The sequence below is a fragment of the Protomyctophum bolini genome (genome assembly GCF_963924005.1).
Source record: "Protomyctophum bolini genome assembly, chromosome: 9".
Taxonomy (NCBI): Eukaryota; Metazoa; Chordata; class Actinopteri; order Myctophiformes; family Myctophidae; genus Protomyctophum; species Protomyctophum bolini.
This window is the reverse complement of record NC_137870.1, coordinates 38,554,947-38,581,299: the sequence shown is the minus strand read 5'-3', so window position 1 is coordinate 38,581,299 and position 26,353 is coordinate 38,554,947. Positions and strand designations below refer to the sequence as shown.

At 44.5% G+C, this 26,353-nt stretch overlaps 1 protein-coding gene across 13 annotated transcripts in view; it reads left to right on the top strand.

Annotated features, from left to right (window-relative positions):
- Positions 1–26,353, top strand: part of myo18ab (myosin XVIIIA b) — a 156,400-nt gene that overhangs the window by 86,420 nt on the left and 43,627 nt on the right. For all 13 annotated transcript variants that reach the window (XM_080773074.1, XM_080773072.1, XM_080773082.1 and 10 more), the window contains 10 exons: positions 2,159–2,300; positions 2,741–2,900; positions 4,780–4,966; positions 5,830–6,037; positions 7,171–7,280; positions 8,972–9,037; positions 15,036–15,164; positions 22,532–22,675; positions 23,603–23,692; positions 24,009–24,128. In XM_080773074.1, the coding sequence (XP_080629200.1) occupies positions 2,159–2,300; positions 2,741–2,900; positions 4,780–4,966; positions 5,830–6,037; positions 7,171–7,280; positions 8,972–9,037; positions 15,036–15,164; positions 22,532–22,675; positions 23,603–23,692; positions 24,009–24,128 (1,356 nt within the window). The remainder of the gene's footprint in view (positions 1–2,158; positions 2,301–2,740; positions 2,901–4,779; positions 4,967–5,829; positions 6,038–7,170; positions 7,281–8,971; positions 9,038–15,035; positions 15,165–22,531; positions 22,676–23,602; positions 23,693–24,008; positions 24,129–26,353) is intronic.

Genomic DNA, 26,353 nt, shown 5'->3' with positions numbered 1-26,353 from the left:
CTATGCGATATCTCAGGAACACTTTGGTTGAATTTCATGTGTCTGTGCCAGATATAATGAAATTCCCTCAAAAGTCTTCAGTAAATATACAGTATGAATGAGTCTACGGACATGGATATAAAAACGGCAACTCTTTTGCAGAGGCCTAGAAGAACCACGATGGAGTATTTCTTATTTACATGGATCCTGTGTGGGAGTTTTTGTCCTGGCACGTTCAATGCTTTTGGCAGTTAAGTTATAGTTTTGATGAAGATGTTACAGAGCTGCACACAGAATATTCCCCTGACCTCCTTTTTTTAGTTAAGTAGATACCGGCATTGCATGTAAATTGGCCCGAGTTTGTGACACAAGCAAACAAATTACCCTTCGTATGCCACATGAGGTCGATTTCCTCCTACAGTACCAATTAGCTCGCTATTCAGTGATCACAGCTTGTTGTTTTTCCAATTCGCTCCATTTCCTTTTTTTTTGTGGAATTCATTCAACATCAGTGATATTAATTGCAGTCAAGTTTTTGATTCTTTCCGCTCTTGTAAGGTCAGAATGCCCTTTATTCCTCTCTCTCCCTCCCCACACTCGGAGACGGATTTTCACCGCTTTAAACCCATCCAATTAAGTTTATTTATGAGACGCACCTGGCCCATGCACAAAATCCCCGACACGGATGTGTACTGGTCCAAGAAAGTAGTATTAATAAGTATTATAATTCAGATTAAATGCGGGGTGGGGTCATGTTGAAATTGATTGAAAATGCGAGAGCAAAATAAACATTGCTTTTTAGTAATAGTATGTAAGTGTGTGTGTGTGCGTGCGTGCGTGCGCACGTGCTTTTCTGCTTGTGTGTGCTAAATGAGGACCCAAGGCCGAGCAGTGCTTGAGCTCCCAACGAATAAGTAAAGGGCAGCATGCCAAGGACTCAACCCAAGCACAAATGCATAAACCCAGAAAAGAAGCAGAGCGATATGGAGGCGGAGGGCAAAACCCATGTTTCAGACCAACATTCAGTTCTGCTCTCTTAACCCATTCTGAACGGGAACCCATTTTGGTGTTGGCATCATGTTATGCTTTAGCTATTGAAAAATAGCAGATCTACAAGCTCGTATCGCGCCACTCGGTGGCGCGATACGAGCTTGTAGGTCTGCTATTTTTGAAAAATTCGAAGAACGACTGACATTTTTAGAATCTGATCTCAGGTCAGAATGGGTTAATCAGACCAGTGTGTGTCCCGTGGAAACCTCGTATGAATCTGATCTCAGGTCAGAATGGGTTAACCGAGTTGTTTTCAAGCTCCAATTATAAGTATGGTAATCCAATCACTAGCGCATCTGCAGTGGAGTGTTGTCTCCATCGGTGAGTGGTTCCCTAAATCTTCCAAATGCACACACACCTACTGGTTGACAAAATAGCGCTGGCTGAAGCTCACTCAGTAATAAGTGCAATATCTCACCCCAAGCGGGGGTTGCCTCTCGTCTGAACGGTATATTTGGTGTCTCTCACGAGACCCAGACTTGAATCACAGGAGTTACAGATTGCAGAACTTGTGTTACATTGAATCAGTCTCGCGTAGTGAGTAGTTTATGATGTCCGTCGTTTATGATGTCCATGCGTCTATGGTGATACAGAGAGCTTTGATGAACTTTGCACCACATATTGATCACTACTCACTACCAATAAAGACATGGAAATATGGTTGAAAAGTATGCTTTTAATGTCCCATCATGCCATACTGCTAAGAAACCTCTTTATGCATTTCTCTCTGCGACAGATTTAGTTTATTTTCCAAGTGTAAGGCGGGGCATAATGTGCAATGACACAGTTACTGTCTGTTTTGACAACACATCGCTGCTATGTCTGATTATACAACAAAGAAAAAAGAAAAGACTTCCAAAGTTATTTGTGCGGTCGTCCTTTGTGTCGATCTTGCGGGGCAGTGAATGGACGAAAGGCAAAATGAAAGGGAGAGTGAGTGGCAGGGACTATTACGGACTTATTATGTGAAAACTGTGATTGCAACACACCTGTACAGTATGTTTGTTAAACGCTGCTGCTGTGTGGTTGTGCGTGTGGTGTATGTGTGCATATGCATGCGCACGTGTACACACATGTGTACGCGTGCTGTAGAGCTCAGTATCATCATGGTTGTCCGTCCATGGTTCAGGTTCGTACCCTGGCCAGAACAGACGAGGCACGGGGTCTGCTGTGGCTGATGGAGGAAGAGGCTGTCCAGCCTGGAGGCACGGAGGAGACTCTGCTGGAGAGGCTGTTCAGCTATTACGGTCCCTCGCAGGGAGACAGCAAGGGTAAGGACATTGTTTTCCTGTACCTTTTCTCCTCTCCCCTGCTTCTGACGTTTCCTTTTCCCCGCCCCCTCTCTTCTCCTTGTTTTCATCTCTCATTCACTGCTCCACCACCGCCAGGTTTTTGCCCCTTCTTTTTCTTTTGGCCACCTATCACCTATCTGTTTTGCAACATTGAATTTAATTAAAATATTCACAATAACTTCATTCAAATAATTATTGATGCAGCGAGCTTGTATGGAAAATACAGTATATTTTATATATACAATCCAGGTTTCCTTTAGAACTTAAAAGAGCACCCTACGTACCATTTTTATTAATTTTTTTCTCGCTTTTGTGTGTGCGTGTGCACACGCACTCTGATATAGATTGGGGCTTCCATTGCGAGGACTCCCCCAGAGCTCCACCCCTCTAACCTCCATCCTTCTCCGTTCTCCCTCCAGGTCCCAGTCTGCTGTTGAAGGGGGACAAGCCGCATCACTTCCTGCTGGGCCACAGCCACGGGACGGACTGGGTGGAGTACGACGCCCAGGGCTGGCTGAGCCACGCCAAGCACAACCCGGCCACGCAGAACGCTGCCACCCTCCTGCAGGACTCCCAGAAGTAAGGCCTATAGTCTCTGTGTTTCGCTCGGAGATTGTAACCAATGGAACATGAATGTCTCTTTTGCACTGTAGTGCCGTGCACGCGCGTTCCACACACCCCCACAGGGAGTGCAGTGGCCGGTATTGAGTCGGTCTTACCCACGGTTGTCCACAAACGCCACAAAAGGCTCTGGTCAGGCTCTGCCAGTGGGCCTAATTAGCCCAAGTGCCCTCACCTGTGCAATTTCCAGCCTCTGCCTCAGCCAATAGCTTAAAACGGGTGCTATGACAAGTTGACAACGGGTATTATTAGGTTCCCAAGTTGCATCGTTCTCAAGTAGGCCGGTGGCCGACGGGCACGTACAGGTCTAGTACCTATAATGATTGATTGATAGAGGTCTTTTTGCTGTCACACCGATAGATCCAATGAGACCTATCTCAGCTTTTACTTTTATAATGGCCAAACCATTTATATTTATTATTTTATTTTGACATGACGGTAATATGGGTGCAAAAATGGAAATGTTGTATAAAGAAGTTTATTTCTCAATTAGCCCTTCGCTAAATCACACCCCAAAAAGTGATTGTCCAAATGCCAATCCAAATAGTTAAGCAACTGTTCAAGGTCAAACTTTCCCCACCTCATAGCTGTCAATGTTATTTTGCATGGCTGTGTTGTTGAACATATTTATGCACGCCTTTACAATTGTTACACGACTGACCCACCCAGGTGATGGCAATAATACTAATGAACGTAGTCTAGACTAATGATAAAACTCCTGTTGGGTGGTCGTTAAATAATGTCATGCAAACTTGTCCAGTGCATATAGCCAATACTGCAGGCCTGCTTGACTAGATTTAGATGACATTTTGATGCTCTTGCTACTGAAATGATTGATTATTTATATGGATAAATCCTGTCATTTAACATGCATCTCTACGGGGAGAAGGACAGCTTGCCCTGTCTCCTCGCTGCTAACGTAAAAATATGTTAAATGGATTAACCACATTTCATTTAAAAAACAGTTAGTAGGGGCAATATCCCCGCACACCCCCTAATTAATTCATATTACGTAAGATACTTTTTTCTACAATATCCATGTGACGTGCGGTTGCAGTGAATTCCACACGGCTCTATAGAATCATCCAGAAGCATTTAGGAAAAGTTAACTTGCTTTGACGAGAGCAGCCGGCAGGACAATGAGCCATGCGACAACGGGGAGCAGACCATGCAACATATGGGCCACAAAACAACACAATATGCCACTAATACATTCAGATTAGCTCCCATGTACTCTATAATTGAAGTATCAATCACAGCTTGACGCACCGATAAAGAAGGGCGCGCACGCACGCGTATACAAACCACACAGGCATTAAACCATTCAGGCCTAAAGCTCGGTTCTACCAAAATGTCTTCTAAATCATGAGTTTTCTGAAATACCCATGTTTCTATGTCAGTGGTGCTCAAACTATTTCATGTCAAGGACCTAAAAAATGATATGTATTTGGCCTCCGACCCCCGTGTAAAAATATTTTGTTCCAGGGACCCCCCCCCCCCCAGAAGCAAATATTTGAGTAAAAAAAAAACGTTTGCTCCGAAGGAATACATATTCAAAGATCTGCGCCACATTTTCACGATTTAAAAAAAATAGCAGACCTACAAGCTCGTAGCGCGGCACTCGGTGCCGCGCTATGAGCTTGTAGATCTGCTATTTTTCAATAGTTTAAAACACCAAAAGGGGTTCCCGCCCCAAAATGGGTTAAAACCATGTTTTCCGTCCTTTCCACCTCTCCTCTCTGCCTCCTCCGTTTCCTTTCCTCCATGCTCTTCTTCCTCGTTTCCCATCTCATCCACTGCTCTCCCTCCCTCCCTCCCTCCCTCCCTTCCCCCGCAGGAAGAACATCAGCGTGTTGTTTGCGGGCCGGTCCGGCGGGGCCACGGTGCTGTCGGGCTCCATAGCCGGGCTGGAGGGAGGCTCCCAGCTGGCCCTGCGCCGAGCCACGAGCATGAGGAAGACCTTCACCACGGGCATGGCTGCCGTGAAGAAGAAGAGCCTCTGCATCCAGATCAAGCTGCAAGTGGTGAGAGGAGGAGGAGGAGGAGGAGCAGTTGTTGTTTTTACCCGAAAATTTAGATTTGAGTTTTAGTCAGTTTCAGTCACATTTTAGTCACCTGGAATGTTTTAGTGTCAGTCTAGTTTCAGTCGACTAAATATCATAAGATTTTAGTCGACTACATCTACAGTTGATTTAGTCGACTAAAATGTATTTTGGCAGGCCTTGATGCCGTCGTAATGGCTGATTTTACACTCGCTGAAAATAGCCGATCTACATGCTCTACAAGCTACGAGCTTGTAGATCGGCTATTTTCAGCATGCAACCAAGTGTAAAAATGGACTCATACTGGATCTCTTGTCCACTAGTCCCTTCCTAACATTTGAGTCTAGTTTTTGTCGACGAAATTGTCAGTATATTTTAATCTTAGTTTTAGTCATCATAGCTTAGTTTTCATTTAGTTTCCATTTAGTTTTCGTCAGTGAAAAAAAGGTAGTCGACGAACATTTCTCGTCTTAGTTTTAGTCGACGAAATCAACACTGGAGGGGAGGAGGAGGAGGAGGAGGGAGAATTCTGGTTGGAGGGATTGGGGGGGGGGGGGAATCTGTTGTTGATGAGTCTGGTTGTGTTTGTGTGGGAGAGATGCTGTTGTATTGTGTCCCTCTCTGGGAGAACAATACAACCTCAGACAATGCATAATGGATGGCACATTACATTTGTTGCAGTGATTGAATATTCATTCTCATCTTGCGGTGCATTTTTTAAATTCTGGCTCCTTTCCCTTTCGGGGACCATAAGCCACAATAACAATGAAAGATAAACTGTTTTCCTGACACCACGCCCGCCCGCCCTCCCTCCCCTCTGTCTCCCCTCCGCCGCATGTGTTCAGGACGCTTTGATCGACACGGTGCGTCGGTCCAGGGTCCATTTCATCCACTGCCTGCTGCCGACCGCCGAGGCGGTGGGGTCTAGCGGCGAGCCCCGCGTGGCCCACGGAGAGAGCCCCGACTCCGGCCTCATGACGCTGGACGTGGACCTGCTGAGGGCCCAGCTCCGCGGCTCCAAGCTGCTGGACGCGCTGAGGATCTACAGGCAAGGTAAGGACGCAACCGCTCCAAGCTGTGCCCAATTCCAATTACAGGTATACAGACTGAGGCCGACCGTGTTTTTTTCAGTGGCCGGCCCCCAAACTCTGGAACTGTCTGCCCCCCTACATATTAACCCATCTTTAGGCCTGACGTCGAAATCTTCTGAAAGAATATATATTCAAAGATTTGTGCCGCATTTTCACGATTTTTCAAAAATAGCAGACCTACAAGCTCGTATATGAGCTTGTAGATCTGCTATTTTTCAATAGCTAAAGAATAACATAATGCTTAGTTAAAACACCAAAAGGGGTTCCCGCCCAGAATGGGTTGAGTCTGCCCGCTCCTTCGAGGCCTTTAAGTCTTAACCCATCTCTTCTCCCTGGCTTTCAATGATGTTTGACCTAATTAACCCGTGTGATACTTGTGTTGCTTTGATGTCGTTTCACTATATGCTTGTTTGTGTTGATTGTATGCTTGCTTTATGATCGTCTACAGCACTTTGGTTGACCTTCTGGTCTTTGTAAATGTGCTCTAGAAATAAAGTTTGATTTGAACAGATTTTCACTATCGATCACGCGCTTAGTGACAATCTATTGCATTTCCACTTTTCAGAAGTTTGACTTTTAAGTCGTTTTGCTCCTCAGGCTTTTGAAAGTGTATTGTTTTCGCTGGTTTCTTTCCCAGTCACCCTTGTTATTATTATTATCCATAACACTTTAACAGTCAGCACACAAAAGACCTGAGCCTTAAACCCTTGTCTTTTTGTCTCCTCCTCTTGTCTCCTACCATCCTTCCACCTCGCGTCAGGATACCCCGATCACATGGTGTTTTAAACCCTTGTCTTTTTGTCTCCTCCTCTTGTCTCCTACCATCCTTCCACCTCGCGTCAGGATACCCTGATCACATGGTGTTTTAAACCCTTGTCTTTTTGTCTCCTCCTCTTGTCTCCTACCATCCTTCCACCTCGCGTCAGGATACCCTGATCACATGGTGTTTTAAACCCTTGTCTTTTTGTCTCCTCCTCTTGTCTCCTACCATCCTTCCACCTCGCGTCAGGATACCCTGATCACATGGTGTTTTAAACCCTTGTCTTTTTGTCTCCTCCTCTTGTCTCCTCCTACCATCCTTCCACCTCGCGTCAGGATACCCTGATCACATGGTGTTCTCGGAGTTCCGCCGGCGCTTCGACGTGCTGGCGCCACACCTGACCAAGAAACATGGCCGGAACTACATCGTCACCGACGAGAAGAGGGTGAGTGACTGACTCTCGCTCTCTCTCGCTCTCTCTCTCTCTTTGTTTTTCTCTGCCTCGCCCTGCCTTCTCTTTCTCATTAGTTCGCTCTTCCCTCCACATTGTGTTGAGTCCCCCCCCCCCCATCACCACCCCCACACCGCCCCGCCTGTCTTTACAGCTCCAAGAGGCGCTCTTGTGTGTAATTAATTATGATTGTGCAGCCTGGCAGCATACGGCCCCTGTACTGATTAATTACAGGCTGTATGAAGAGTCCTCTCTCTCTCTCTCTTTCTCCCTCCCCCTCTCTCCCATTTTCTCTCCCTTTTTACTCTGTGTGGCCATCTTCTCTCATCTCCCTGCATCCCCCTCTTTAATCTCTTCAGTCATATGTACAGTTTAGGATCATCTCATGAAATAATATGATTAGTGTGCTCTCCATGCTGTGTATACGGGCAGGGCACAGCGTCTCCCACTGCATTGTGGGGGAGAGAGGAAAATAACTGCCAAACTGTAAAATGCTCCCTCATCTGTGAGTCACAAAAAGAAAGAAGAAAAAACAGTCAGACATGATGGCCATTGGCCAGCACAAATCCGTCCGTCTGCAGGTCTGAGAGCTGCTGTGAGAACGTATATCAACTCAGAATAGATAGAGGAGATTTACGTAGATCAATTAAGCAGATCAATGAAAAGGATTGCCTATCTCTCTCTCTCCCTCTCTACCTCTCTCTACCTCTCTCTCTCTCTCCCTCTCTCTACCTCTCTCCCCCTTTCCCTCTCTTGCTCTCACCTAAAAGCGCATTGGCAGTAAAGCTCTGGATGCTCCTTGGAGACTAGCTTAGCGGGGATAGCCCACTCAGAGAGAACTAATGGGTAGTCTGCTCTCTGGGGGATGGAGGGAAAGTGAGAAAGAGAAAGTGAGAAGGGCTTTGAGAGAAGAAGAGGAGAGGACGAGGCCTAATTGCTGGAGGTGTAGGGAGGACATGGCTCCTCGGAAGAGGAGAGAGAGAGAGAAAGATGGAAAGAGTTTTTTGGTTTTGGTTTTCCAGAAAACCACCCCTCCATTCCAACAGCTTTTCAGACCTTGTGCAGAAATTAAAAAAAAATAATAATAATAAAAAGTCCTTTCAACCCACCCACCTTGAGAGGCTGGAGGAACTTTAAAAGTGAAGTTCCCTGAAGGGAGTAAAGGTGTCTCTCTGCACTCGAGTCTGGTAAAGGTTGACTTTACGCACACGATCAAAACTGACAGAACAGACCTGAAACAGTCGCTTCTCTTTCCGGAGAGCTGCAGGCAGGAGCTGCCTTTCTGTCTGACTTTATCTTGGCTCTCAAGTCCCCTGAGGGAGGGGGAGAGAGAGAGAGTGTGTGTGTGTGTGTGTGTGTGTGTGTGTGTGCGCGTGCGCGTGTTAGCATAGTGGAGGATGCTGCCATGGTACCACGCCAGCATCCTTTGAGCAAATGGCGTCATGACTCATGAGAGGTGGAGAGTCACTGTAGCCAATCGGCTGGTGTTGTGTAGGTCTGTCCTTATACGGTTTGTTTCATATTGCTGGTGTCCAGCAAAACTGTTTGTTTTGTTAAGTGTTTTTATGTTTGTCCGTCCACTAAGTGCTTTGTGATGGTCTGTTCATTTAGTGTTTGCATTGTGTTCATTAATTCACGCAAGATTAATGAGTTGTGTTGTTGTTGTTGTTGTTGTTGTGTTCCAGGCGGCGGAGGAACTGTTGGAGTCCTTGGAGTTGGAGAAGAGCAGCTATCACATGGGGCTCAGCAGAGTGAGTGCGCACAACACAACACAACGCACGCACACACACACACACACACACACGCAAGCTCACATACACAAACATACTGTAAATGTGCAAAAATTGATATAGGCACTGTACATTGACGAGCACATTTGAACCACACCTACAGTACAAATTGTTACACTCACAGACACACGCACACAGATACACCTAGAATAACACACACACACGCTCACACACACACACACACACACACACACGCTCACACGCACGCACGCACGCACGCACGCACACACACACACACACACTCGCCCTTGCCCTATTCTCTTGAGTGTACAGGGTGCCCTGTTGAGAACTCCCGCCCATCTAGAGTAGGTTCTGACATATATCCATATATGGAGATCTAAGGGTTTGAGGTCAGATGTAGAGTTGCTGGCCAATATTGATGACATCTCCATACTATGGGCTTAACTGTGACAACAGGTCGCATTTACTATGACACCTCCATCCCGTGATGATGTCACGAGACCTGGGCACCATATATGGTGCCCGACACACATTATGCACGATTCCATATTAACTGCGACTATACACACATACTTACTGTACTTTAACTGTACACACACACACACACTCCTACACTCCCACATCCTATTATAATTATTGCCGCTTCCGTTTACTGCGTCTCCAGGGGACCTAAAACGCAAAAGCCACTAGATAGATGGGAGGTCGGACGCAATTAAGAGGCTGCAACTCCTAAGGTTAAATGTTTATCTATTGTCTTGGCTGTTGTTCCGTTTCCCTCGCTGCGCTCCACCACGTGAAAGCTGGCACGAGCCACTTATTAACCCATTCTGACCTGAGATCAGATTCATACGAGGTTTCCACTGGACACACACTGGTCTGATTAACCCATTCTGACCTGAGATCAGATTCTAAAAAATGTCAGTCGTTCTTCGATTTTTACAAAAATAGCAGACCTACAAGCTCGTAGCGCGCCACTCGGTGGCGCGCTATGAGCTTGTAGATCTGCTATTTTTCAATAGCTAAAGCATAACATGATGCTAACACCAATATGGGTTCCCGTTCAGAATGGGTTAAACCAGATCTGCACTGTGTGTGTGTCTCTCTCTCTCTGCGTGGGCAGCCTTCTTTTTATTCCCAGAATGTCGTCCTCCACCTCCTCAACGGCGTGTGTGTGTGTGTTGTGTGTGTGTGTGTGTGTATGTGTGTGTGTGTGGCGCGCAATTTGCTGCCAGCAGATCCCTGGCAGCCTGCTACGTTTTAATCAGCCTATGACTCGCCGAAATAAGGCCATTAACCCATTATCGACTGCCTACATTCTACAAAATGCCTTCTCAATTCTGACAGTTTTCTATGTCAGTCGTTCTCAAAGGACCCCCTGAAAAATATGTAATTGGCAGCCGACCCCCATCTGAAAATATGTTGTTCCAGGGACCCCCCCCCCCCCACCCCAGAAGCAAAGATTTTAGTTAAAAAACGTTCGCTCTGAAAGAATATATATTCAAAGATTCACGCCACATTTTAACGATTTTTTTCAAAAATAGCAGATCTACCGAGTGCCGCACTACGAGCTTGTAGGTTCGTTTTTAACTCATTTTTCAATAGCGAAAGCAACCAAAAAGGGCTTCCCGCCCAGAATGGGTTAAGAAGTCGCGTCTTTACTCATTCTCATTGCCTCCCCTTCCGTGTTGCAGGGGTAGAGGAGGAGGAGGAGGGGGGGGGGATTTGTGCGTTGTCACTCTCACTACACCTTTTGTCGCCCCGTCTATTGTCCAAGTGATTGATTTTGCCGGGGCGACAGTTACACACCCTCACCGATACCACCCTCAGCCCTGCCGCGCGCCGATAACCTCTGACAAACACCAATCAGCCGCTGGCAGATTGAGATCCTTTTCACATGGAAAACAGCGAAAGCCGTGGAAGGAAGACAAGCTGATGGGCTGTTAATTAGCTCTCTGTGGAAAGTCCTGGGAGATGGGGAGCAGGCGGAGCTGTGAGCAGCAGGGAGAAGAAAGGAAAAAGGAAAAGTTTTATCCCGGGGAGGAGGGCTCATTTTTTGGCTGTATGTTAGTATTATGTGAGTGGGTGTGAGGTAGCCTGCCAGACACGTCGTGCGCGCACCAGAATTTCAGAGTGAAGTTCAAAGTCAGAACATGTGTGTGTGTCCTGTAATGTCCACACTATGTATGCCACCCGTTGTTCAACACCTTTGTTGGCAATATTTTAGTTTTTTATTATGTTTTGTAGCTTGTATATACACGTAAAAGATTGCACCAACTGGTACTACCTTTACTCTACTAGGACTAGCTTTGGGTTCCACATATTTTGTTGTTTTCCACTGCATATCGATTCTTTGGAGGTCGGTGCTGAAAAACACTTGCCAGAGTTCAAATTCAAAATAAAGGCGCTAGAGCGCCAAGCAGGTGGGTTGGGGGAGGTTTAAGGCTGGGCATTTAATGGAAAACATATTGAAATCCGAAAAGAAGTTGGTTATCGAGATGAGGGTCTTTTGTACAGTGGTGGTGTACAAAAAAATAGACAATCTAAAAGCTTGCAATGCAGCACGATGCAACGTGTTATAGATCCCTATATATGTATTATTATTATAGATCAAATCTATATTAATAATTGTCCATTAATCGATATCGAGGCAATAGTTTGGATTAATGGTGCTATTGATTTGCTGTCATATATCGCCCGTCCCTGGAACTGTTGTGGCGTTCCCCACCCATCACTCCAGGCCTTGAATCGTGGTTGCCAAGGCGACGTGGCAGTAATAGCCCCTGCGACCTTTGTGCTAGTGATGCTGAAGGTCAGTGTTTTTTTTCCCAGATGCAAAGTGCTTCAGTATGCTCTCTTCCGTCAGCCTTCGCCCACACTCTGTGTCATTGGCATTTACACGAGGAGGAGGCATTGCCCCTCATGTGCCCATAGTCGAAACACACATACCGTACACACACACACACACTCACATTCTGATGAGTTGTTGTCATTGCTTGCTGGTTGCATCACCAGGCTGTGACGACGAAGGCTGGAAAAACTTCCTCTCATCCTCTCATTGATTGTCAGCTGCAAGTTTGGGTTATTTAGTTGGCTTCGTAGTACCGTATAATATGATGTAAATGAGGCTGTATCTGCCATAGGGCTGGGGAATTAATATTCAAATTTCGAATATTCTTTGAATATGGGGATTTTTTTGGTATATTGTTTTTACAATAAGTCATTTTCTATGCGTAAAAACAACAACAATGATAATGACCAGCAAGACACCCTGAGGGCCCTAAAGGGTGAGGTCGCGCTGTAACAACAGAGCTTCTAAACATAGCACAGTTGAGAAGCACGAGTTAAACTATTAACTATTATTATTGGTGTAATAGTGAGGTCAGATGTAGATTTGCTGGCTGGCTAATTCATAAATCAATCTTTTCTCAACTCAAGGGACTATTCTTGGTTAAACTATATTCTAACAAATCCACGCTTTAATATTTCAAATGCTGAAATAATAGCGTCAAAATAGCAATAAAATGTAGTGTGTTGGATTACCTATCGCCGTATCGGTGCAAGTTTCAAGCCCCTGCAAGGTGATTTCTTTCCCATACTTTTTTCATACTTTCATACCAAGAGAACCACAGTATACAGTGGTCATCTGTATACTGTAGTCATGTGTACTGCACAGTGGTCATCTGTATACTGTACAGTGGTCATCAGTAATGTCAAGTATATAATATACTTGACACCATATTATGGTGAGCTAAATATGGTCCTTTTTTAATATGCCTCATGCAGCGATTCTCAACCTGTGGGCTGGAGCCCGTGGTGGGCGGCGAGGGCATTGCAAGTGGCCCTCAAAGATCTTTATGTTAATTATAACATGAAGTGAAAATGTGTTTTCATTATGACACTGATAAATAGCAACTTTACATTTCACTGTTGGTTACATTGATCCAGATAATTCAAATAAACGGGCTCTGAAAAAAAGCACTCGGCAGCGAACACTTACAGTACGTGGGCCCTGGATCCAGAAAAGGTTAAGAACCCACTGGCCTAATGTACGTATACTTCATCATATGACCGTGACTTTCAGTTGGAAATCTGCTATTTCTTGCAAGCGACAAGGTATTAAATCGGGCTTAATACTATGTCGGTCCTGTAGAGAATAGTTTTCCTCTTTTTGTTCAATCTTGCTGTCTCGTTAACTGGGGATAATGGCTTCCTGAACGGGTTTGAGACACCCTTAATATCAGAGGCGAGTCCTGGAGTTGTGATGCCATCAGCACAAAACTGAAATCTCATCTCCATGTGCTTGAGCAGCAAGACCATTTAATGATATTATTTAAACAAATCCACTGTCGGGCAAGTCTCTTGGTCACATACATTGCATTACTGGGCAGTGGAATTTTGGTTGAACCCTATTTTTTTATGTTTCTGGAAGAGTTGTTACTCGAGTCACTTTGCCAGCACTTTGGGGAGTTTTAATTAGGGGATTGTTAAGCTGAGCCCAACTCTGCCTACTAATAGCATGCTAATGCAATTAAGGCCTGTATTCAAAGGGTTCAAAGGGTTTGACGAGCATTCGCCTGAGGAAGTGTGTTTGCAGTCTTCGCAAGACACCCGGCGCTACAATATTTCCCAAGTAGATCAAGAAAATGGAAATGACAGTAAAGTGTTCAAGCCAAGCTGTTGAAATTAACTGCCTCCACCATACAGTCTTGTAAATCTCTGCTACCTGCCGTTACGTCTGATGACATTCTTTGACATTATTGATCATATTCTGCACAAAATGTAGAGATGACATCGACAGGGGGCTGTTAGGGGTAAAATATATAAATGTAAAAGTAAAGTAAATCATGCCCCCCTCACGTTTTAGAACGAGTACATTGATTGAAATATCCCTTTAACACATTTTGGGCGGGAACCCCCTTTGGTGTTTTAAGCATTGTTATGCTTTAGCTATTGAAAAATAGCAGATCTACGAGCTTGTATTTTTGAAATATCGTGGAAATGTGCCGCAAATCTTTGAATATACTCTTTCAGAGCGAACGTTTTTAACTCAAATCATTGTTTCTGGAGGGTCCCTGGACATATTTTGAGATGGGGGTCGGCGGCCAATTATACAGATAATTCTGGGGGTCCTTGACGTGAAAAAGGTTGAGCACCACTGACATAGAAACATGGGTTTTTCTGAAAACGGTCAGCATTTAGAACATACAGACCTTTTATAGAATCGTCCTCGGGTCTAAATGGGTTAAGTGTGTTGCTCAGTGGCACTGAGCTATACGTGGACACGTAGAGTGGGCGAGCCGCGGGGTGGAACCAGCGACCTTCCCGTTCCAGGACAGCCATGACTACCCACGCTGCCGCCGCCGCCGCCACCCTAATCAACTCATTCACTGCCAGATTGAATACCTAAATGTACCAGCCAACTTTTCTTTTCCGTAGTTACCTTACCTTTTAGTCACGGAATATTCATCTCCGCTACGATCGCATCCCTTCTCCGAGGGTTGATAATCAGAGAGCTGTTTGCTGCGAGTTCGCACAGCAAAAAGAAAAAGAAAAAGAAAAGGTGTTTGAAAAACTACACATGAATGCATTTGTTATCCTGTGTTGAAAATGCCATGGTCGTCACCGCTGAAGTGGAACAATACAGGAAGGGAGATTAGATAAAAGGCGTTTCTAGGAAATCCTCTAACATGGGAGTGGATGCGAGCTGTGTTTTTGAGACCACGTGATTTCCTGGTTTCATCGAAAGTCGAACGGTGAATCATAGGTTGGCTAAGAGCGCCATTTAGTGTAAAAACAAAAATCAGTCGTCTTGGGCTTATGAAAAAAACGAAATCGTCCAGTCGTCATTGCCAGGGAATGAGCTAAAATGAACTGGGCACAATTGTGAGGTCTTGAATTGGTTGTACTGTATATAAATGCAAACGCACAGAAATAATCAGCCTCCCTCCCTCCATCCCCAGGTGTTTAATATAAATAATCAGCCTCCCTCCGTCCCCAGGTGTTTTTCCGAGCGGGGACCCTGGCCAAGCTGGAGGAGCAGAGAGACGTGCAGACCAGGAGGAACATCACTCTGTTCCAGGCCGGCTGTCGGGGCTTTCTGGCCAGACAGGCCTTCAAGAAGAGGAAGGTAAGAGATCACTCTCATTTGGTGGATCTTATTTTTTTTCGTTTTTTCGTTTTTTGAGTGGTGCAACCACTCCTACAACCAGCAATGTCCGTGTACACCTATGTATGTATGTGGCATGTCCATGTTCACCTATGTGGCCATGAGCACGAGTATATGAGGAGCACAGACAACACGACGCAAAAACAAAAAAAAGAGGAAAAGAATTAACGAATGAATGATACATAAGCAATAAATAATAAATGAGCGTGAATACATTCAAATAAGCAGTCTAAGCATCTTGCCATGCCGACCACCCTATCAAGGGCAACAACAACAGTGATCAACATACTTTACATGTGAAGGAATATTAATATCTTAGGACTGTGTGAGGACGCATTTTATATTGCTCTCTCACCATTCATATATGCTGTGTTTGTGTGTATGTACATACATTAGAGAGAGAGAGAGAGAGAGAGAGAGAGAGAGAGAGAGAGAGAGAGATAGACAGATCAATATCGATTGCACAACACTAGCCTTGATTGGTGGCCAATGTTTGACGAGGTGAGTTCCTGCCACTGTGAGGTCACTCGGCAGTGACATTTCAAACCGGTACTTAAAGGACCACTTCACCACTTTTCAACTTCTCTTCCTATAATTGGTCCTCACTAATGATCATGATAAAACGCTGCATTTCTTTTCTACTCAATCTGTGTCTCATAGGAGGGCTGTGGGCAGTTCAGAAACCCGTCCACCAGTGACATCATCGATGGGGAAATCTAAATATATTTAAAAACAAATCTTGTTTTAAAAAAGAAATCTGCCTAACAATGATGTCACTGGTGGACGGATGTCTGAACTGCCCACAGCCCTCCTATGAGACACAGACCTAGCAGAAAAAAGTGTTTTATCATGAACATTAGTGAGGAGTACCAATTATATGAAGAGATGTTGAAAAGTGGTGAAGTGGTCCTTTAAAGCTGAATGTCCCCCTCTCTTCATCCTTTCATCACTTCCCTCACCCAGTGCTGGGTGTAAAGACTAGAGTGGCCCCATCCTGGGCATGCCTTACCCGTTATCCCCAAACTGCTTTGACATCATTTAAACATTTTAAAAATAGTTCAACTATAGCCGATCTATGATTTGAACTCTTTTTTTTTAACTGTTTTTTTTTAAATGCCAAATAAGTTTAGGGTTAAGGTAAAGAAAAGACAAAGCACTAGGTCTGTGATAGACGATGTAGGCAAAGGTGAGAATGTAGGAACTATAGGCGTTCTCATGAAGGTGAATTTGAGATTCACATACAGTATTATCATGCTCCCTCCCGTTTGGTGTTAGCATTATGTTATGCTTTAGCTATTGAAAAATAGCAGATCTACAAGCTCATAGCGCGCCACCGAGTGGCGCGCCACGAGCTTGTAGGCCTGCTGTTTTTGAAAAATCGAAGAACGACTGACATAGAAACATAGCTTTTTCAGAAAACTGTCAGGATGCAGAAGACATTTTTTGAACTGATCTCAGGTCAAAATGGGCTATAGTCATGCAGTCTCACTCTCTAGTCCCTATACCCACTAGTCCATACTACCTACATCCCCATGACTAGTCCGTATTATCTCCTCTATAGTCTGTGCGACTTCCATCCTCTTCTCCGTACTCCATCCACCCCGCTTTGTGAATTTAGCGTTCCACTAAACCAACAGGGAGAGAGGTTCATCTGATCAGAACAAGCCCCCCAGCCAGGTAGTCATCCATCAATCCATCAGGTCCCCGATGGGGCTTTGGATAGGCAGAGAGAGAAAACCTTCAATCGGCGCGGCCCCTCAACCTCCGCACGTCAGTCCAATCACCTCCTTATCGATCACCCGGCTGAGTGATCCTCTTCCTGTCGGTGCCTTCAGTGCCATCGTTCCTCCCTCAACACAGGGAGTTGACGTACAGCTCTAATTCTCACACATTCTGAGAAGAAGCTGTCTTTCTTTTCTTAAAAATCCCCCTTTTTTTCACTCCCTCTCTCTCCTTCTCTCTTGTCGTCTTAAATAAGTTGCTGGTTTGGTTTGGTCCTTTGACTTTCCGTACAATCAACCACCTGTTTCTTCACATCATGGTCACAGTAAATGGCTACCGATTAAAATTCTCATTCACCATGGGAAGCAGTTGGTTTTCTCTCGAGAAACACACGTGTGTGTGTGTGTGTGTGTGTGTGTGTGTGTGTGTGTGTGTGTGTGTGTGTGTGTGTGTGTCCTCAGAAATAGACCAACAGTTCCTTGCCATGATGTAACTAGTTCAACAGATGAGATACAGTATATCGCGTAGTTGATATGTTGTTAATTAAGCGTCTCATTTGTATGATGAAAAAGCTCCCAAAGTCACTCTTTTAGCATGATATAAACGAAGACCAACAAAGTGGATTCTGACGATATATAATCACAAAGCCCAGTGTGGAGTTTGATCTGATTAACAATATCAAACTCATGTTGATTTAGCCATTTTCTGTGGAAGAAGGAAGGAAGACGAGCCAGACTGGATCCGCAGATAGGGAAAATCAACAGGACATTAAAATTTTTATTTAAAACAAACTGTGCTGAGTTTTGTGATGGTGTGTACTGTCAGGATCAGCTTTGTTTGCGTTTGTGACTTTGTTCACTAGGACTGCTGTTTAATCTCGCCATGGAAATCACTGTGAATCAATGAGATGCTATTTTTGGATTCTTGGCGTTGCATGGTTGAAAGTGGTTAATAGACCCCGGTTCTCTCTCTCAGAACCAAGAACACGCTCTAGGTCCATGACCAGTTAAGCTAGAGTGCATTCTTCACACAGCCATTTGATGGAAGCCAGATTTAAAACATGCGTATTTAACTTTCCAGACTAGCCACATGGAGTCACGCCATGAATTTTGTATTCTTTCTCTCCATACCTGTCTCTCGCTGTGCCTCCTGAAAAAAGTTGCCAGTAAACGCTTTCATTTGTTGTGTTACTGTGTGTGAGGTATTGGTCCATAGTGCAGTCAGAGCCTCCCCATCTCTTCATAACTACTACTGTGTGTGTGTGTGTGTGTGTGTGTGTGTGTGTGTGTGTGTGTGTGTGTGTGTGTGTGTGTGTGTGTGTGTGTGTGTGTGTGTGTGTGTGTGTGTGTGTGTGTGTGTGTGTGTGTGTGTGTGTGTGTGTGTGTGTGTGTGTGTGTGTGTGTGTGTGTACACACACGCAAGCACACACAATGTGTGACTATTGGAGGCCTTGTCATAATCCCAGCTCAGTGGTGAGGGCTAGGAAGTGTGGAGTACAATTTGGTGTGTGTTCTTTCTCTCTCACACACGTGCGCACACGCACACACACACAAACACTGTGTGTGCATAATGAAACGAAATATTGCAGTCCTCTGCTGACTGACAGACTAACAGCACTGGTAGGGACCGTACTGCTCTGTGTGTGTGTGCGTGTGCGCTCAATTGTTTTGAGAGAAATGTCATTTTTTTGGGAGTGTCTGACTGACTACATCTTGCTGTGGGAGTGAGCAATTGTTTTGTCAGGTATTCATGGTACATACTCTGTTCAGGATCTACAGAAAAATTTCACATGGATGTGAACGGCTACTCTGCGTGCCCATGAGGGCCACACAAATGTGTGTGAGTTTCCGTGTGTGAGTGTAACATTTACCATATATACATTTGCGTGTGACTGTTTGTGTGTGAAGGGAGAGATTAGGCTCTGAAACCCTCTCCCCTAGTTTAATTCCCACGTCTGTTTGGGATTTTCTGCTGTGCTGGGCTCAAGGCTGCCGACTAAAATTACTTTTTCAAGGACATTTGAGCTTCAATTTATTGTTCGGTCTCCCTTGAAGGACTTCTGTCCCACTCACTCTCGAGTCATCATCTCCCGCCGTAAGTAACCATTTCTTATAATTGATGTAGCTCAGAATTGGGTCTATATATCTGCCATGATGACCGACCCCCCCCCCCCCCCCCCCCCCCCTCTGCTTTTAGCAACTCGTTGCTAATGTGCTAAAAGCAAGCGTGGTGCCCTTCTTTGTCAACCACGGTCGGCATTCTTGACGGATTCTGGCAGAGTTTCAGACGCTATAGACTTTGCCTGAGCCCCTGGGGCAGGGGAAGGGGAACAAGGCCAGCACTTTCATACATAGGTGCCTCTCAAAAGCCGCCTGTGAGCCAAAGTCCCGGTGCATAATGTAAGCCTGTGTACAGTCTACAGTGACGTCTCGCACTTCTCCCAACAGTATAGCCTTAGAGTTTGTGCTTTCACTTGGAATTAAGCACAAACGCTCGTGTGTCTGCCTTACAATTTCAACCCTTCGAAACGAGTGAAGAGCTTGAACGTGTTCATTGTTTTAAACCCATTTTGGGGGCGGGAACCCCTTTTTGGTGTTGGCATTATGTTATGCTTTAGCTATTGAAAAATAGCAGATCTACAAGCTCATAGCGCGCCACCGAGTGGCGCGCTACGAGCTTGTAGGTCTGCTATTTTTGAAAAATCAAAGAACGACTTACGGTACATAGAAACATAGCTTTTTCAGAAAACTGTCAGGATATAGAAGACATTTTTAGAATCTGATCTCAGGTCAAAATGTAATAAAAGTGATGGCTATAGGTGAGCTGTGTGTGTGTGTGTGTGTGTGTGTGTGTGTGTTACCCACTTCTGTAAACAGAGGTAGGCTGTATAGTCTCTATCACCCTGGAGCTTTGCACTGGAAAATAGTGTAGTTGTACACCTGTCTGTTGGATATCTTGGATCCTTTCCCTAAAACGGGAGTGTAGCTCCATTATCTCCCAGACTCTTCACCAGGAGTGTGTGTGTGTGTGTGTGTGTGTGTGTGTGTGTGTGTGTGTGTGTGTGTGTGTGTGTGTGTGTGTGTGTGTGTGTGTGTGTGTGTGTGTGTGAAACTTGCGGATGACGGAATCCGCGTGTGCATATTTTATAATCCGCCCGTTGTCTGACCGCATTTATTAATTATTCCAATTAATGCGAGTTTTTGTGTGTTTTTAAAAGCTATAATAACAAGCCTATAGGTACAGTAGATGCCATTCATTTATTTACGCAGGTCTCTAGTGTGTGTATTACACGTAGGGCCCTATTTTCGTCAATGCCTTAGCCATTATCCCTAAACTTCTTTGACGTTTTTATTTTTTTATTATTTTGAAAAAACATTTTTTTATTGTTCAACTAGCCAATTGAGATGTTGTGAGCTTGTAGATCGGCTATTTGAACAATTCAGAAATGTTTTTCAAAATGGAAAGAAAAGGGACAAAGAAGTTTTAAGGGTTAAAGGAGAATTCCATGTTTTCTTACCTTATTTGTAGTTGTTACGTTCTCCCACCAAAGAGGTCCAGGTGTTGTTTTGTGCAAAAGCGCATTATTGGCCATTTCCCCTAATATAAGCCCTCAATGAATTGAATTACATTGAATTTAATGGGGCATTGGGGTGTTGTGCTAATTCGCTTATTTCCATCGCTCAAAAATCATTTTTTTGTATATATCCTCCCTTCATACTATCCCAAGCGGCACACTTTAATACTTATTTCAATGGAAATAAGAGAATTAGCACAAAAACCCAACCCCCATTGAGGGCTTATATTAGGGGAAATAGCCAATAATGCACTTTTGCACAAAATAACACCTGGACGTCTTTGGTGGGGACGTAACAACTACAAATAAAGGTAAGAAAGCCTTCTTGCTGTCTTGCACAAGTCTCAACATCGGGCATAAATGTGTTCATTTCCTGTTCACTCCCCTTGTCGCCCAAACACAAAATCCATTAGTTTGTTTCTCGTGTATGGACTTGAAGGTCCTCCTCCCACCCCTGCAACCTCCGCTGAGGAAGAGCCTTCAAAGCACTTCAAAGAGGAAGGGGAAGGGAGAGGAGGTGCTGAGGTAGAGAATGGGGAGAGAGAGAGGGGGGGGAGAGACAGAAACTGTGTCTTGCCAATGGGGAATAGACAAATAGAACAGATCCGATGGTTCATTTGAAGCCCTACATGTGTCTCTCTCTCTTTCTCACACTTCCTCTCCCTCTATCTGTACAGTCTGCTCTGTCTTCTGTATGTTTCCTCCTCTCTCTCTCTCTCTCTCTCTCTCTCTCTGTCTCCTCCCTCCGTCTCTTTGACATTCATGGTGAACGTGGAGAATGGAAGAGCGTGGGGATTCCTCTGCCAGCCAGCCAGCCAATAGTGAGCCTAATTAAATCGTTGCCTAAAGACAGAACCCACTCCCCCCTGACTGGGAACAGGTGTGCTTAGGCAGACGTGCGCGTGTGTGCGTGTGTGTGTGCGTGTGTGTGCGTGTGTGTGTGTGTGTGTGCGTGCGCGCAGGAGAGACAGACTATGTTGTCTGTGACTCGCACAGTACGCACAGTAGCTAGTAGCTACATGGTCTAAAGGAGAAGTAGAGGGCAAAGGAAGAGACAGACATGATTGCACTGTTATTTCTACACGCACGCACGCGCGCGCGCGCGCACACACACACACACACACACACACACACACACATGCACGCAGGTGGTTTCCCTTGCCTTTAGCCGGGGGAGTTAAGTTGCCATTTTCGGCACGACCTGCACAGCATGACAACAGGCGGATCGAGACTTTAGACGTTTCTGCTCTGGTGGACTTGAGGCCAATTTTACCCCAATTGTGTGTGTGTCTAAATGGGTTGCCAGATTACACCTGCTGTTTGTGAAGATTCCAGCATGGAAGTCCTCCTAATGCCTGTCCAGCAGGCTGCCAAAGTGGTATTGATGTTTGGTTTGATTTCCACTAAGCTTTGTCTCTCTGCGGTCTGTCGCTGAGCTCTCTCTCTCTCTCTCTCTCTCTCTCTCTCTCTCTCTCTCTGTGTGGATGTTCCATGGTGAAATAAGCAACCAGCCAGCCCAGAGCTGATAGTTTGATTAGACTGAAATGAAACACAATGAATGTGATGCCCGTGCCGTTATACGTCAAACTAATTACACATCTGTATATTGTCAAGAATGCACACACAGAGCAGTACCATGGTTATCATTTTGTGGCTCTCTGTGGTTAGTCAGTCCCCTTTCTCATCAACTGAATGAGCCCCAATCTGAACTGAAAGGGGACCTTTCTTCTTATCCGTGTTATAGTAGATCGGATTTACCACAGACACCTTTGGTATGTTTAGACACAAGTTTGTGGGTTGTTGAAATACATAAGAATACAGTGTGTGTTAGGGTGTGTGTTTTTATTTTCGTATTTCTCGATGAAATATTTAATTTGACTATTAAATTATTTTGAAATGGATCATCTCAGAACATCAATGTGAATCTGTTGTGCCCGTTGACTCATTCTTCAACTCATTCTGATATTTGTCTGCATCTTAGGAACTAATGGCTCTGTTTCGTCCATGCAAACCCCTTATGTGTTGATAACAGATCCAGGACTTGGCAATCCGCTGCATTCAGAAGAACATAGTGAAGAACAAGGGCGTGAAGGGCTGGTACTGGTGGAAGCTCTTCACCACCGTCAGACCTCTCATCCAGGTCCAGCTTACAGAGGAACAGATCCGTGGCAAGGACGTGAGTACCACTATGCACAGACTGTATGTAGCCTGGTCAGCATTCTTTTTTCGGGTTTATGATCGGGTCGGGAGCGGAGGATATCGCTATTTCATGTTGTAGTCATCAGGCAGAAACCATGAATCTGGAAAACGTCCTTTTCTCTCAAACCGATTTTTCTCAATAAAAGCTGCAGGCTATACGAGAGCTTTTATTGTTATTCTTTCGGTTTGAGGGAAAGGAAGTTCCAGATGATTGTTGATCCTGCCATGATGACTACAAAACAATACTACAACATGACGTAGCGATAACATGCGCTCCCGACCGGTTCACAGGGCAATTTTGTAACGCAGACCAGGCTTTCCTCCGAGGTGGAAAGCCTGGTGACACGAGGTTACTATGCATACAAAAACACGTGCATCCATGTACACATGCCCGCATGCACCTGCACACATGCACGCGGTTACACAGAAACAGACACACACACACACACACGCTTATCTATTGTCTAGTGCCCAAGGGCATCAGTGTGCTTGCATGTGCACACTAGGGCTACACACAATCACAAAGAGATGCTTCTATAAGTGCCTTGGAGACACAGTGAGTGGTTGACTTTGTTACCTGAGAACACTGGTATTTGATCTGCCGATTTATCCACTTTGCCTACGTTTTTGCTTGGTATTGTGTATATTTGTTTATTATTAATGTTTTTTTGGTGAATTGAGTACAATAGAAACAAACCAATGGGCTTTCTTGGATTCATCCTTTTAGCAGACCTTGTGTTGTGTATTATACTTCCCTGTGTCCATGTCCATGCAAACTGTTAGTATTAGTAGTACTGGTATTCAACCGACCTACTGTATGTTCACAACACTATCTACAGTACTACACTCATCTTTATCTCTCGTTTCTCCTTTGTCATGTCCGTCTGTCCGTCCGTCCGTCCAGGAGGAGATTCAGCATCTGAAGCAGAGGTTGGAGAAGGCGGAGAAGGATAGGAACGAGCTGAGACTGAACACCGACCGCCTTGAGAGCCGGGTGAGGAGAACACTGGTTCTGCAATGTGGTTCTTTTTTTTTTAAATTCTCTGAATTGCTGCTTCCCAGCCCGTTCTTGCCCACTACACTAAATTTAAACGTCACACACAACGTCCAGTATCTGTCCGATCATCTGGCTACGCAAGACTACCCTAGCATGGACACACAGACGTGCACACTCCCAGGCAATAATTGTTTGTAAATATGAAATAAAGAAATTGTTTAATAATAGATATCTTATATACTGTGTGTGTGTGTGTGTGTGTGTGTGTGTGTGTGTGTGTGTGTGTGTGTGTGTGCGCGCATTACCCCCACAGATCACAGAGCTGTCATCAGAGCTTGCTGACGAAAGGAACACAGGAGAATCAGCTTCTCAGCTGCTAGAGTCAGAAACCTCTGAGAGACTCCACCTGGAGAAAGACATGAAGGACCTACAGGTACACAGTCACACACACACACACACACACACACACACACACACACACACACACACCACTCAACTTAACTAGCGCTACTATGAGACTTCTATACAACATCTCATCTCACCATACTTCAATGCAAACAATAAAAAAAATGGCCTTGTTACCAGCCAGCCAGCAAACCGATACAACTGTTAAAAGATGCAGATCACAGCTTGAACAAGTAATTAGGAAACGACATGACAAAGGAAAACCTTGCTCGTCGGAGTACCATATGTGATGTTGAAACATTTCAGTGCCAAGTCCCTGACCCAGATCCCAGATAACGTCTTACCCAACGACGCGCACACTCCTCTCCTATTTAAGTTGGTTAATTTTAAAGTTTGTACTAATTGAAATCGGCTACACACCATGGAACTGATTAAAAAAAACAACCACACCCTGCTTATTCGGGCACCCATTGAGTTGTCGCGTTATTCGGGAAAGAGTGCCATTAGGGCACATTGTAATGAAACTAGCTTATTGGGATGGAAAATGAAGAGCGATAATGTTCTACAGCCGACTAGGCTTCTAGAACAGGGGTAATGGTCAATCTGCCACAGTGTCGCTTTACTTTGCCTCTTTTGCCTTGTGCAGCAGAATAACATGGAGCTGAGACAGCTTTCAAGGCAATGCAACATCTGTTCAACTTATTTTGGGATGGATTCTCGTGCATTAGAACCCAGTTCTTAATCTGCAAAGGCAGATTGATCTGTTTCAAGGGTTATTTTGTGAAGGCTTTCGTCGATTAAAAACACGGGGCATTTGATCCTGAATCACTTTCTACTGAGTCAGCATGAATAAGCTGAATTAATAGTTTTGTAGGGAACTGTATATGAACATCCTTAGGTTTTCAAAGATGTACAGTAAGTGAATTGTTATTGCAATTTATTTTATTTAATAATCACTCTCATATACCTTAGTTTTGTCCTATTGTATCCTTTTTTTTGTTTTTAGTTTGGAACATTAGTGTCCAATGCCTTCCCCCAGTTCCTTGTAAATGTCACAGAAATGTTTCAAAGGTTCCTGGGACCCGACTGATGAGATGGAGTATACAGCATTTGTACACACGTGACACTGCATTCACACATGCACGCATAGTCGCATACAGTACATGCACAAGCGCTCACACACACACAAACACAGACGCCTGCCCAGTGCCCACACTCACTCAGACTGCCAAGAAACAGCTAAAAGTCATTCTACAGAGTCATTATGGACATGGGCAGCACAACACAGAGAACTGAGCTGGAAAATGTCACTTTCATACTTAAAAGGGGGGTATTTCACCCGTAATGTTGTGTCTTATAGTTGATCAGCCATTGTAATAAATCAGACTCCAACCACTCCCCTATTAGACTTACAGTGCACGTATGCCTCTGGATTTAATTCATCCACAATCATTCACTGAGTTTTAATTCATTTTTTAGTGAAGTGCCCTTTTACATCCTTTTCTAAATCTATTCATCAATGGGATAATGTTTTTTTTTTGGGTGGGTAGATCTGGTTGAGCTGGCCATTTGAAAAAAAATGGTTCTCAAGTCAAAAACATCTGGGCAGGACCCAGGCCGTTGTGCTGAATATTAAATATGAATGAATTAGTGAAGAGCTCAGTGCCCTTGACATTCTTCAGTTTTCTAAAGTACAGTACCCCTACTACATATAGTTTGTTTTGCATAAATCAGTGCTATTGAACACCCTTTACTGTGTGTTGTTTTGAAAAATATTGAACCAATGAAAAAGTATTAAAAAGTGGTTCGGACAAAACCTCTTAACTCCATTGGACCTTCAAACGGTCTCCTAAAACAGCTAACTCCACCACCTCTCCCTGTCCAATGGAAGTAATTAACAATATATATAAAGTCACTACACCAACTTTGTTGAGGCAGTGTTGCTTTGTTTTCAAAATATAAGGTTTTCTTAATTTCCTGAAAAATGCACATTTTGGAGTTAGGTGGTTTCTTCCAGACGGCAGAGATATAATACCCTAATTCCCTCTTCCTCAAACGGGACAACTGCAGCAGTTGCTTAATCTCAAAATCTATACGTAACTATCTATACGTACAGTATACTAACTAATGGCTAAATATTTGACTGTTACTAGACCAGTCTCTTGTCTTGGTGTCGGTAGTCAACACGTGTTAAAAGTAAGACCATTTGGAGCTAATACAGTACATTTCCATTGCATGATATTGTGACATGAT